At 37.0% G+C, this 13858-nt stretch overlaps 1 protein-coding gene across 8 annotated transcripts in view; it reads left to right on the forward strand.

Moving 5' to 3' along the window:
• The window catches only part of THADA (THADA armadillo repeat containing), a 400812-nt gene that overhangs the window by 24311 nt on the left and 362643 nt on the right, over nucleotides 1-13858 (forward strand). For all 8 annotated transcript variants that reach the window (XM_037806790.1, XM_037806789.1, XM_037806794.1 and 5 more), the window contains exons 13-15: nucleotides 864-1019; nucleotides 1747-1869; nucleotides 4963-5086. In XM_037806790.1, the coding sequence (XP_037662718.1) occupies nucleotides 864-1019; nucleotides 1747-1869; nucleotides 4963-5086 (403 nt within the window). The remainder of the gene's footprint in view (nucleotides 1-863; nucleotides 1020-1746; nucleotides 1870-4962; nucleotides 5087-13858) is intronic.

Genomic DNA, 13858 nt, shown 5'->3' on the forward strand with positions numbered 1-13858 from the left:
GTCTTAGAGACCTCTGCTTTGTGCTCTGCCCTGTTTTAGGGGTCCATGGAGAGAATGAATAGGAAGTGAAGAGTATAGGCCCCATACTCAGGCTACTTAAAGTTTAGTTGAGGGGGTAAGAAAATTGGCATGAAACAATTGGGAACTCTTAGAAGACAGCACAGGTACGAGTGTGTCCTGGTGTATGCATCAGGACTTGGGAGCACAGAAGAAGAGAGCGATCAGAGGAAGTTGAGATTGGTTTGGAGAATAATAGATGTGATTAGAGGAGAAGATGTGATGGAGCAGCACACATAATGGAAGGGTGCAGATAAACAAGATCTGGAGGGTGATTAAAGATACTGTTTTGGCAAGAGTGGAAGAGTGTCCAGCTTATGGAAGGCTCCAATGTTAGGCTGACGACTCCAGATTTCATTCAGTTCGTAACATGGAAACCAGAGCCACTCCCGAGTCTTCAGCAAGAAAGTGGCATTAATGGAAACAGATGAGAATGGTGGGCCAAAAGGGATCAACTGGCAACTAGGAGACCAATTAGGAGTACATGGCAGTAATCTAAGAGTGAAGTGATGAAGTCCTGGGGTCACTGAGAAAAAAGAGATAAAGGAATGAAGCTGAGAATTACTGTGGAATAAGTATCTTTAAGATTGTTGACTTTTATACATATCCAGTTCACACATTTAATACAAATAATTTTAAGGGAAATAACCACAAAGGTATTAGGGAACCTTTTAAAATTACATATGGGTGAACTGAGGTTCAGTTTTTTCCCCCTTTGGTAGCCTATGTAAATGAAACATTTCAAGTGGTTTAGGCTTTACTTATTTCATTGGAAAATTAACATTTTATTGCTTGATTTGTTTTAGGTACGGATAGATACATTAGGCTTGCTTTGTGAAAGTAATCGAAGCACAGAAATGATTTCCACAGAAGAAATGCAGTTGATTCAGTTCTTTATTACATACAATCTTAATAACCAGTCTCCGGGAGTGCGGCAACAGATTTGTTCTCTTCTTAAAAAGGTAGATTTTTCTATCAGAAAGTGTAGGAATGGTTATTGAATCATTAGGAAAGTGGTGAATTCTGTTCTGGCAATTGTTTTTAAAAAGAGCCTAGATTTTGGGAGAGTGTGGGGATGGTTGTTGGATAGGCCCACCATATTTCTTCATGGCCCTTCTGTGACCTGTTGTTCTATGAGTTCAAAATGTTTATATTTGGGAATAAAAGCCAGAGTGCAAGTCCTTTATTTTGGTGTAGTAAATCAACCTAGAGCTCTTTTTTTTTGAAAGAACAAAAAAATCTAGTGCTGAAGGTCTCAGGGTGTAAGGTGGCTTAAGAAAAGTTTGGCAACAGAAGGAAAGAAACCTTTGCATTTTTAAGCGCCTTTTGAAAGGTCGTTATTGAATAATTCAACTTGAATTAATCACATGGCACATTTATTGGGTACAGAACTGGTATAGAAATGACTATTATCTTCAGGCTCATGCTGACTTCAAGGAAATAGGAGAACTGTGTGGTTTAGTGACTGTATTCTGGTTTGTAGCAATACTTTGTTTTTGATTATTAAAATATAAATGTTACTGTTCTCTCAAAAAGAAAAATCATGTAAATATTAAGGGTTTAACAACCAGTAAACACCCCTTCCTGAAATTTATTCTGAAAAATTCAGAAAACTCTTCCTTTGCCTTTCAAGCTGACATTTAAGTGTAATATAGCTCACATATGCTTCATTTTTCTTTTTCTCAAAAGTTATTTTGTAGGATACAGGAAAGTTCTCAGGTACTTTATAAATTGGAGCAAAGTAAATCTAAACATGAACCAGAGAATGAGTTAACCAAACAGCATCCATCTGTTTCTTTAGAGCAATATAAGGTAGGTGATAAATATTTCTAGACATACAGATGTTTAAGAAACCTAAAACAATTATAAATAAACATTAAAGAAAGAGAAATGGAACTCTCTTGGTGAATAGTGTTTCTGTGCTTTTCCCCTTCAAGCTTGGGTTTATACATTCCTTCTGGTGCTTGGTTCTCCTCTTGTGGTAGCCTGGGGAAATGGAACCAGTGCTGGTCTGAGAGCTGTTACAGAATGACATTAATGGGCTAACCTCAAAAATTTACAGCTTACACTGGCCAGATGAATTTAGTACTTTAACAGAAAGCTAATTGCCTGGCCCTGAACTCCTCCACTCCACCCCAGGGTAGAAAACTGCTGTGTCTGGCTTGCTTCACTTTGGACTAATGTGACTTATGTTAGTTAGCATGAAGTTAGTGACTCCTGGCCCATGGCCCAGCTTTGAAGGTTCCCATCTATCTCATTTTAGAGTGAGCTTGAAGAGTAGTGTGGGTTTCAGGGCACTGTGTTAGTGGGATCAGTGGAACGCCTAGTACAGCAGTGCCAGTGTGGACCAGAGTTCCGCCTGCCCTTAGAACAGAATGAGCTTTTCACTGGTTTTTTACCCCAGATATGGCCTCTTGAAGCAGACCTGTATTTTCTCATAAGGCTCAGATAGAGGACAGAGCGCATTTATTTTATCTCATTTAGGGAAACCAAGTGAGGGTTTGGTTTATTATACTGGGGAAACCAGTATAATAAATTAATGATACATTTGAGCCATGACAAACTTGCTGTCTACTCTAAGAATCAATATGGATAGCCTTGGTTTTTAATTTCATATATAAAAGACAAAGAATCATCTAAACAAGAATATTCCTGTACTAAGGCTGAAAATCAGCTTCACCTTTTTACAATCCAAACTCTGAAGATTTTAAAGTTACTACTTGAATTTGAAGGACATAGGTTCAAGTCCTAATTTTACCATTTATTAGTTGGCTGTCATGGGTCTTCTCAGCTATATTGTGGGATTAGAAACACTCCTTCAAACGTTAGTTTTGGGGATTAGATGAGAAAGCTTTTTGTAAATACTATAAATCACTCTGAAAATGAAAGTTATTTTTTAACCTCTCTTTGATTAGTCTAGAAAACAACTCTCTTTTGCTTGGTTTTTAAAGGGTAAGAGGGCGTTCAATTAGGTACTTATTTTGTGGATTCACGTTGTGAATTTTCATGTATGTGATTTCTCAGTTTGCTATTATAGCTTACTTTTTGAAAATTAGTCCTTCAAAAATCTGAGTCAGTCTCCTGGTTCTGATGTTTTCTCCCAACTGGTAGTCACCTGTGGCATTTGGAGGTTGTGATGTTGGCACTGTTTCATCGTCATCATTATCCTAACTGTGGATGCCAAGCATAGTGTGTGGTGGGCTCAGTGCCAATCAGCCGACTAAGTGCTAGGGGAGACTGTTAATTGGATTAGATGTTTTCCAGTCTAGTTTTACTGAGTTTATTTTATACCTAAATAACTAATATTAAAAATCAGACTACTTTTAAATTTACAAAATGCTTTATATCCATGTTCTTATTTAATGTTTAATGACAACATTGTGAAGTATTATTCTACTTAACTCTTATTCAAGTGAGAAAAGTTGAAGCTTAGAAAAAGTTCAGTAACCCATCAAGGATTACTCAGCTGGGAAGTGGTAGAGCCAGGACTCCAATTCAGATCTCCTCTTGACTCCAAAATCCAAGTAGTTTTTTCTCTAGTAAATGAAGGCACAGAGGTAAGAAAGTGCAGGGAATATTTGGGGAATAGAGTACTCAGTGTGTGAATGACATTTTAAGAACTTGGGGGAATGGATAAGTTGAGTAGTGGGAAATGAGTCTAGAAAGTCAAGTTAGAAATGGGTAGTATAGAGTTTTGAATGCTAGTCTAAGGCATATGGAAGCCTCAATGCGAGCTATTAAAAGTGACTAGAGCATACATTGAGTCCCTTCTTTGGGGGGGTGGGGGGGGAGGGTGAGGAGGAGGTTGAGGGGACTGTGCTTGGGACCAGGGGTCCACAGGTATAGATTGTACTCCTTGCTCCCAGTGTGGTTACAGTCTGGTTGAAGGAATGAAGGACTATATTCAAAAGTATAATTGACAGTACCTTTAACATAAGATAATTCTTAAAAGATGAACTTGTCCTTTTATTTAATATGGATACAGTTTTACTTATTTATAATTAAAGCTAGTTTAAGTAGAACACTTTCAACCATTACACTATTCCTTTGAAACCCAATGGAATGAATAAACTCATAAGCTTATAGGGCTTGTGAGAGCCTAAAGGATAAATTGCCTGGGTTGCATGTCCTTGACCAGAGACGTGAATGCAGGGATCCTGTCCAGAACCCACTGGGCCTAGGGCTGCCTGTGTGCTGCTCAGTTACAAGTATATGCCTTTGGTTCATAGCAGTATTAAGATGCTGGGAATCACAGCTTTTCCTTATAATTTTTCTCTTTGGTCTTACACATTTCCTTTTTTTGAGGGATTCCAATTAGAGAAAGATGACTTTATCCTGGACAAAGTATTTCCCACTTTGCTTTTTTTTAAATTTTTTTAATGATATTTTGTTAAAAGTTTTCATTTTTTGATCATTTGTGTAAGCAGAATAGTACAGCAGGAGTCTTAAAGGGGCAGGGAAAGACAGCAGAATACTTGGGTCCTTGTAGGAATTAGGTCATTATAGCTAAATTTATCCAGTAGTATATATTGGGTATGTCTTTGGTCGATTTAAAACATTAAAAAGTGTGCACACCTTTGAAGCCTGGATGGATCAGTTTGGACTCAGGTGAGGAAAATCAGTTTTCATATAGCACTGGCACGAGGCAGGGCTGAATGGGTCTTGTTTTCACCAAAAACATGTTTCTTGACTGAAATTGTACTTCTTGTTGACCCTAAAAAGATAGTGTTCATTAAAGTCATGGACAAAGGTGCCTAGCTGAGTTATTAAGCAAAATGAAAGCCAGTATTGTTTTAAAAAATCTCTGCTATCTTAATTTTAAAAAAAACACTCTTAAAGGTGTGATACTCTGAAGATAATCTCTTGTGAGTTAACGCAATTGTACTTACTGTAATTTTTTTTTAGAATTTCATGTCATCCGTTTCCAACAGTCTTTTTGGAGCATTGTTTCCTGGATCTTCCTATCCAACCAGATTTTCAGCCTTAACCATTTTAGGCTCAATTGCTGAAGTTTTTCCTGTTCCAGAAGGTAAGTTTTTAATAATGTTTTGGGAAAATATTCTTTTTTCTTTCAAAACGCATGATTTTTCAACATTTTGCTTTATTTGAAATTTCAGTTTTGTTGTCTTTCATTTAAATTCTTTTGGGAGGTTTTATTTTCATGATATAACTTATATATATATATATATATGAATGGAGGATATAAGGGAGAGAAACTGTTTTCAATAATCACTATTTGCCAACCCCAAACTACGGGTTTCATGGATTATGCTTATTGTGGAAGAGTTCCTGCTCTCACTCCCCTAATTTGTTTGTTGCTGTTTTAAGATAGCACCCAATCTATTAAGTTTAAAAAATCAAGATAATAAGAGTTTCTCTTATGTATAACATTCCTCTTTGTGGTTAAAATGTGGTTTCCCTTGTATGCTGTCTTTTTCATAAGGCCCAATATGGTTTCAGAAAGACGATATGAGGATGTCATTTCCAGGCATTCTGGTTTAATAGTACCCTTTATTTTTCCTTCTGTGGGGGTACCCAGGGGATGAACCTTAACTTCTTTATTTGAGTCTTTTTTTTTTTCCTTTTTGACAAGAAATGATTCTTTTTATCTCCGCATGAGTGTGTGTGTGTTTTAATGTGAATTTCTTGTTGGTGTTCAGCCTTCCTTGACTGTGATCAACTATTTAATGACCATAATTACTGTGACTTAAGTTGCTGCCCGATTATGTGACTCATTTCATTAGGAAGATAGACTCAGGTTTTTCACTTTAAAGTACATTTAAATATATACGAAATTATTCTCTTAATTTAAAAATTGCCAGTACAATTCAGCCTAGTGTTATTTCCTATATACCTAGGTGCTACTATAAACACATTAAATGTGAAGAAAACTTCAGATGGAGAAAATAAACTATCAATATCAGGTTAAAAACTTACTGGAAAGTCAGTTGTAGTACCATCAAAATTCCTTAAATTAAAAAATTAAAGGCTACCCCTGTGTTTAATTGGCTGCTGTAATAAATTACCATAAACTTGGCAGCTTAAAACCACAGAAACATAGTCTAACAGTTCTGGAAGCCAGAAGTCAAAAATCAAGGTTTTGGCAGGACCACACTTTCTCCAAAGGCTCTTGAGGAGTCTGATCCTTGCCTGTTGTGACTTCTGGTGCCTGCTGGCGATCCATGGCTTGTGGCCACATTGCTCTAATTGCTGCCTCTGTGGCCACAGTGCCTCCTCTTCTTCTGAGTGTCAGATCTCCCTCTCTGTCTCCCTTACAAGGACACTTGTGATGGCAGTTAGGGCCCAAATGGATAAACTAGGATTATCTCATCTCAGGATTCTTAACTTAGTCACATCTGCAAAGACCCGTTTTCTAAATCAGGGAACATTCACAGATTCTAGGGATTTGATGTTGCTATCTTTTGTAGGCTGTTTTTTGGCCTAAAACAACTATCTTTTCAAGTGATCAAACTTAGCATCATGAATAACAGGATAAGCTGACATCATATGTTGCCTGATATAATGGCCTGAGAATCACCTATGTAATATTTTTGTCAAAAAAATGCATAACCTGAATCAAATCATGAGGAAACAGTCAGACAAACCCAAACTGAAAGATGTTTTTCCAGAGTGTTTATGTCATTGAAGACAAAGATAGGCTAAGAAACTGTTCCAGATTAAAGGAGTCTAAAGAGGCATGACAAGGAAATACAGGATGGGAAATGTAAATTTATCTTCTTTCTACATCTCAAGGACTTTAATATAGGGATTTTATGTTATTTATGCTATTTTATAGAAAGACATTGATTTGGGATTAGTCAAAATAGTTTCTGCCTCTTCTCAAGTATATCCTGTGCTAAGAATAATCCATATGCATCTTTCTTACTCAGAATCAGATGTCACAATATTCGTGGTGAAAAATTGGATCCAGTAAAAAAATAAGACTAAAAGGGTTTGTTCAGCAAATACTTAATTAGTCCTTGTGTGTGAGGGAGTATTCTGGGAGATATTGTACAAAACAAGTGCTTCCCTTTTTGGAGGGAGTCAGACAATAATATTTAACGAGTAAATATACAGAATTTCGGATAGAGGTAAGTAGTATGAAGAAAAATTTCAAGAAGGGAAAGGGGGATATGGAGTTCTTGGGAGGGTAGGAGGTGCTAACTGATTCAAACAGTGGGGTCAGAGAAGATTTCAAATTTGAGCAGTACTCCTAAACAACTAGTGGATCAAAAAAGATATCACAAGGGAAATCATAAAATATGTTGAGATGAATGAAAACAAAAATACAACATCCCAAAACTTAAGGGATGTAGCGGAAGTAGTGCTCAGAAGGAAATAGGTAGCTGTAAATGCCTACATTTAAAAAGATCTCAAATTACTAACCTAACTTTATACCTCAAGAAATTAGAAAAAGAAGAGCACTCAGTAAACTAGCAGAAGTAAAGAAATAAAGATTAGAATAGAGAGAAATAAGCAAGAGAGAATCGGTGAAACCAAAAGTTGTTTTTTTTCAAAAGGTAAGCAAAACTGAGAAACTTTTAGCTAGAATGATTAAGAAAAAAGAGAAAATGCACACATAACTAAAATTAGAAATAAGTAAAATCAGGCATTACTATCAACCTTACAGAAATAAAAAGGATTATAAGAGAATACTATGAACAGTAATACAACAAATTGGGTAATTTAGATGAAATGAACAAATTCCTAATGGACTCTGGATTAGTTTCTATGACTACCCTAAAACAGTTCCACAAAATTTATTCTCTCACAGTTCTGGAGGCTAGAAGCCCAAAATCAAGGTGTTGGCAAGGCTGATTTCTTGTGGAGGCCCTGAGAGAATCTGTTCCATGCCTCCCTTCTAGCTTCTGGTGGTTGTTGGCAGTCCTTGGTGTTCCTTGGCTTTAGGTGCATAACTTTAGTCTCTGCCTTCGTCATCACGTGGTGTTCTTCCCTGTGTGTCTCTGTGTCCAAATTTTCTCTTTTTTAAAGGAGATTGTTAAACCCATCACACATAAAAATGACAAAAACTGACTCTAGAGGAAATAGGAAATTTGAACACACCTGTAACAACTAAAGAGAAACAAAGAAGGTCCAGGACATGATGGCTTCACTGGTGAATTCCAGTAAACGTTTAAAGAAAAATTAACATTAATCCTTCTCAAATTCTTCCAAAAAAATAAAAGAGGAGGGATACTTTTTATATTTCTTTTTCTACTCTGCTCCTCAGCCTGACTCATTTCAGTTGCCTTGCTTCTAGTTCACTGATTCTTTCTTCTGCCAGCTTCAATCGGCTGTTGGAACCCTCCAGGGAATTTTTCATTTCAGTTATTGTGTCTTCAATTCCAGTAGTTCTGTTTGGTTCGTTTTTAAAATTTCTATGAGGTTCACATATTGTTCATTCATTGTTTTTCTGATACCCTTTAGTTCTTTCTCTATGTTTTCCTTCATCTCCTTGAACATATTGAAGATCCTTTTTTTAAAGTCTTTTGTCCACTATGACCACAGTCTGGTCTTTGTTGATGTTTTCTGGATTTTTATCATTTTGGATGTGCTATCATTTCCTGTTTCTTTGTTTGTCTTATAATCTTTTGTTGCATACTTTACATTTTAATATTTAAAAATGTTAACTCTGGAATTTATTCACTGAGATGTCTGTTTCTTGAGTGTGACCAGCTGGTGATATGACAAGAGACTGTTTTGAGTCTCAGGAGCTAACAAACCCAGCAAACCTAAGCAAAAAATCCTTACATCATCTTTGCAAATTGGCTGGTGCTCTCTGTCAGAGTTGCACTCTCCTATCAGGAAGGTCAGCCCAAAGCAAATGTGAAGTACAGGGTCCTCCCTGTCTTTTCTGGGCCTGTTGCTTGTCCTGGGCTTGCCTTGCTAGTGGCCTTGGGAGTTCCCTTGTTTACAGGAGTTTGAATGCTCCCTCTCCCTCCTAGGAAACAGACCTTCTCGTAGGAGTTCCACTGCAGGTCTTAAAGTAGATAAGCCTTTACCCCAGGCCCTCTACCTCCATTGTTTCTTACACTGCTTTTGTTTTCTAAAGCTGCTTTTGTCTGGAGAGCCAATTCTGGGAGGGAACTCACCCAGGTGAGGAGTTACCCAAATCAGTCTTTCCCAGCTGGAACAAGGCCAGGGACCCACAAAGGAAGCTGGCTCCAAACTGCCCTGGGGAGGTGATGAGGGAGGGGCCAGGAAAAGCACCAGGAGCTGCTCCTATGGCTCCTCAAAGCTGCACTTTCTTGACTCGGCCCCTGCCCAGCAATGCAGCCCTTCAACTATCTTCTGTAGCCCTGAGGAAGTGTACTGTCTTTAAGTCTCCTCCACTTTGTTCCGGGAGAGTTGGAATAATGGCTGCCCTCAGATCCGGGCCCCCAGAGATCTGAAGTAGCTGAAAAATCAAAAAAGTCAAAAGCAGTGATCAGCAACCCCCTCCCCACCCCCACCAGGATTTTGGGGAATTGGATTTTTATGTACCTTTCTGGCACCAGGAAGCTATACCAGGGGCTGGACCCCACTGCTTCCTGCCACTAGAGTCGGGGATCAGTGTTGATAACTGCCATGCGGACAGAGTAATTTACATGGTATTCACTGTAATTTACCAGCCTCTTCCTCCTGCTCTTCCCTGGACAGTGTTCTCCTGGCTCTGGAGTTTCAAAATAGTTGATTAAGATAGTTCCTGCCTGTCGAATAGTTGTTCTGGGGAGGGACTCATTCCTAGAGCTTTCTACTCCACCATTCCCCACAGTCTAAGCAAAAACTTTTAATTTCGATGAAGTACAATTTAGCTAATTTTTTCTTTTATTACTTGGGCTTTTAGTGTCATTTCTAAGAAACCACTGCCAAATCCAGTGTCATGAAGCTATATCTGGATGCTTTCATCTGGGAATTTTATGGTTTTAGCTCTTGTATTTAGGTCTTTGATCCATTTTGAATTAATTTTTGTGTTATGTGAGATAAAGGTCCAATTTCATTCTTTTGGATGTGGATATTCAGTTGTCCCAGCACCATTTTTGAAAATTCTGTTCTTTCCTCATCAAATGGCTTTGGCACTGTTGTCAAAAATTATTTGACTGTAGGTGTTTGGGTTTATTTTTGGGCTCTCAATTCTGTTCCATTGATCGATATGTCTATCCTAATTCCATTTCACACTGCTTTGATTACTATAGCTCTGTGGTAAGTTTTGAAACTGGGAAGTGCTGGTCCTCCAACTTTGTTCTTTTCAAAATTGCAGTTCCAAATGAATTTTAAGGTTGGCTTTTCCATATCTGCAAAAATGGCAGTTGAGATTTTTGATAAGTATTGCACTGACTGTAGAGATCACTTTGGGGAGTATGATCATGTTAACAATATTAAGTTTTCTGGTCCATGAACACAAGATTTCCTTAAATAGTGTTTTATATTTTGCATAGTGTCAGTTTCACACTTTTCTTTTTACAGTTCTATTCAGATGTAACTCACATACCATAACATTTACCCATTTAAATTATACAATTCATTGGTTTTTAGTATATTTGGAGTTGTGCAACCATCACCACTATGTAATTTTAGAACATTTTTGTCACTCCTAAAAGAAACCTTATACCCATCAGCAGTTATTCCCACCCAATTTCCCTTTCCCCCAGCCCTAGGTAAGCACTAATCTGCTTTCTTTCTTTATAGATTTGTTTATTCTGGTTATTTTGTATCAATAAAATCATACAACATGTGGCCTTTTGTTACTGACTTCTCTCACGTGATATATTTTCAAGGTTTACCCAAATTGTAGCATATGCCAGAACTTCATTTCTTTTTGTATTCCAAATAATATTCCATTTTATGGTTGTACCTTATTTTGTTTATCCATTTATCAGTTGATGGACATTGGGTTACTTCTACTGTTGCAAATAATACCAAGAACAGTGGTGCACAGATTTTTGTGTGGATGTATGTTTTCGTTTTTCTACCTAGGAGTGGAATTGTTGGGTCATATGGTAACTGTATGTTTAATATTTTTAGGAACTGCCAAACTGTTTTCTGAACTCAGTGCACTATTTTCCATTCCTGCCAGCAATGTATGAGGGTACCAATTTTTCCACATCATCACTAACACTTGTTATTGTTTGTTTTTTTTATTATGGCCATCCTAGTGGGTGTAAATTAATAATGCATTGTGGTTTTAATTTTCATTTCTTTAATAATTAATGATATTTAGCATCTGTTCACATGTTATTGGCCATTTACTTATCTTCTTGGGAGAAATGTCTATTCAGATCTTTACCCATTTTAGAATTGGGTTATCAGTCTTTTTATTATTTAGTTGTAAGAGTTCTTTATGTATTGTGGATACCAGTCCTTTATCAGATATATGATTTGCAAATATTCTTTCCCATTTTGTGGATTGTCATTCCACTTTCTTGGTGGTGTCATTTGAAGCAAACAAATTTTTATTTTTATTTTTGGTAAAGTCTAATTTATTTTTTCTTCTGTCAGTTTGCTTTTTTGTTTTTCAAATTGAGATTGTTCACATACCATACAACTATCCAAAGATCCAAAGTGTACAAGTCAGTTGCCCCCGGTACCATTATACAGCTGTGCATCCATTACCACAGTTAATTTTTTTTTTCAATTTTTAGAACATTTTTATTACTCCTGAAAAGAAACAAAGACAAAAAAAGGAAACTCAAATCTTCCCTTACCCCTAAGCACCCCCCATCCATTGTTGACTCACAGTATTGTTACTGTACATTTGTTATTGTTGATGAGAGAACATTAAAATACTACTAACTGTAGTATGTAGTTTGCAATAGGTATATATTTTTTTCCCTATATGCCCCTCTGTTACTAACTTCTAGTGATAGTGTCATACATTTGTTCTGGTTCATGAAAGAGAGTTCTAATATTTGTACAATTAATCACGGACATTGCCCACCATAAGGTTCACTGTTACATACATTCCCATCTTTTAACCTCCAACTTTCCTTCTGGTGACATACATGACTCTGAGCTTCCCCTTTCCACCACATTCACAGACCATTCAGCACTGTTAATTATTCTCACAATGTGCTACCATCACCTCTGTTCATTTCCAAACATTTAAGTTCAACCTATTTGAACATTCTGTTCATAATAAGCAACTGCTCCCTATTCTTTAGCCTTGTTCTGTATCCTGGTAACTTATATTTCATGTCTATGAGTTTGCATATTATAATTAGTTCCTATCAGTGAGACCCTGCAATATTTGTCCTTATGTGTATGACTTATTTCACTCAGTATAGTGCCCTCAAGGTTTCTTCATCAACCCGTTTTTTTTTTAAAGGCGGTTTTGTTCACACACCATACATTTCATCCTAAGTAAACAATCAGTGGTTCCCTGTATTCACGTATTTATGTATTCACCACCATCACCACTATTTATATAAGGACATCTCCATTCTTTCACAACGCAGGAGGAAGAGTCAAAGAAGGTAGAGAGACAAAAGAAAAAGAAAAAGAAAGAAAAAAAAAGAAAGAAAAAAAGATGACAAGAAGCAAAAAAGGAAAGATAGCATTAAACTAAAGTAGAATAAAGAGTCAGACAACATTACCAATGCCAAGAATCCCATACCCCTCCCTCATGAACCCCTCCCATATGCATCCAGCCTTGGTATATTGCCCCTGCTACATTAAAGGAAGCCTAATACAATGTTTCTGTTAATTATAGTCTCTAGTTTGCATAGATTGTATTTTCCCCCCAATTCCTCCCTATTTTTAACACCTTGCAAGGTTGACATTCATTTGTTCTCCCTCATGAAAAAAATATATTTGTACATTTTATCACAGTTGTTGAGCACTCTAGGTTTCACTGAGTTACACAGTCCCAGTCTTTATCTTTCCTCTTTCCTTCTGGTGTCCCACATGCTCCTAACCTTCCTCTTTCAGCCATACTCACAGTCATGTTTGTTCAGTGAACTTACATTGCTGTGCTACCATCACCCAAAATTATGTTCTAAACCTCTCACTCCTGTCTTTTCCTATCTGTCTGTAGTGCTCCCTTTAGTATTTACTGTAGAGCAGGTATCTTGTTCACAAAGTCTGTCGTTGTCTGTTTCTCAGAAAATATTTTAAACTCTCCCTCATATTTGAAGGACAGTTTTGCTGGATATAGGATTCTTGGTTGGCGGTTTTTCTCTTTCAGTATCTTAAATATATCACCCTACTTCTTTCTTGCCTCCATGGTTTCTACTGAGAAATCTGCACATAATCTTATCAAACTTCCTTTGGATGTGATGGATCGCTTTTCTCTTGCTGCTTTCAGGATTCTCTCTTTTCTTTGACTGATAATCTGATAAAATATTAAGTGTCTTGGCGTAGGTCTATTCAGATCTATTCTGTTTGGGGTACGCTGTGCTTCTTGGATCTGTAATTTTATGTCTTTCATAAGAGATGGGAAATTTTCACTGATTATTTCCTCTATTATTGCTTCTGCCCCTTTTCCCTTCTATTCTTCTGGGACACCCATGACACATACATTCATGTGTTCTATGTTGTCATTCAGTTCCCTGAGACATTTCTCATATTTTTTCATTCTTTTCCTATCTGTTCTTTTTTTGTGTAGGCTTTCATGTTTCTTATTCTCTAGTTCCTGAGTGTTTTCTTCTGCCTCTTGAGATCCACTGTTGAATGTCTCTGTTGTGTCTTTCATCTCTTGTGTTGTGCCTTTCATTTCCATAGATTCTGCTGGTCACTTTTTTGAACTTTCTATTTCTGCCTTATGTACACCCAGTGCTTTCTTTATAGCCTTCATGTGTTTTGCCATATTTTCCCTAAACTTTTT

Source organism: Choloepus didactylus, chromosome 17 (assembly GCF_015220235.1).
Source record: "Choloepus didactylus isolate mChoDid1 chromosome 17, mChoDid1.pri, whole genome shotgun sequence".
Taxonomy (NCBI): Eukaryota; Metazoa; Chordata; class Mammalia; order Pilosa; family Megalonychidae; genus Choloepus; species Choloepus didactylus.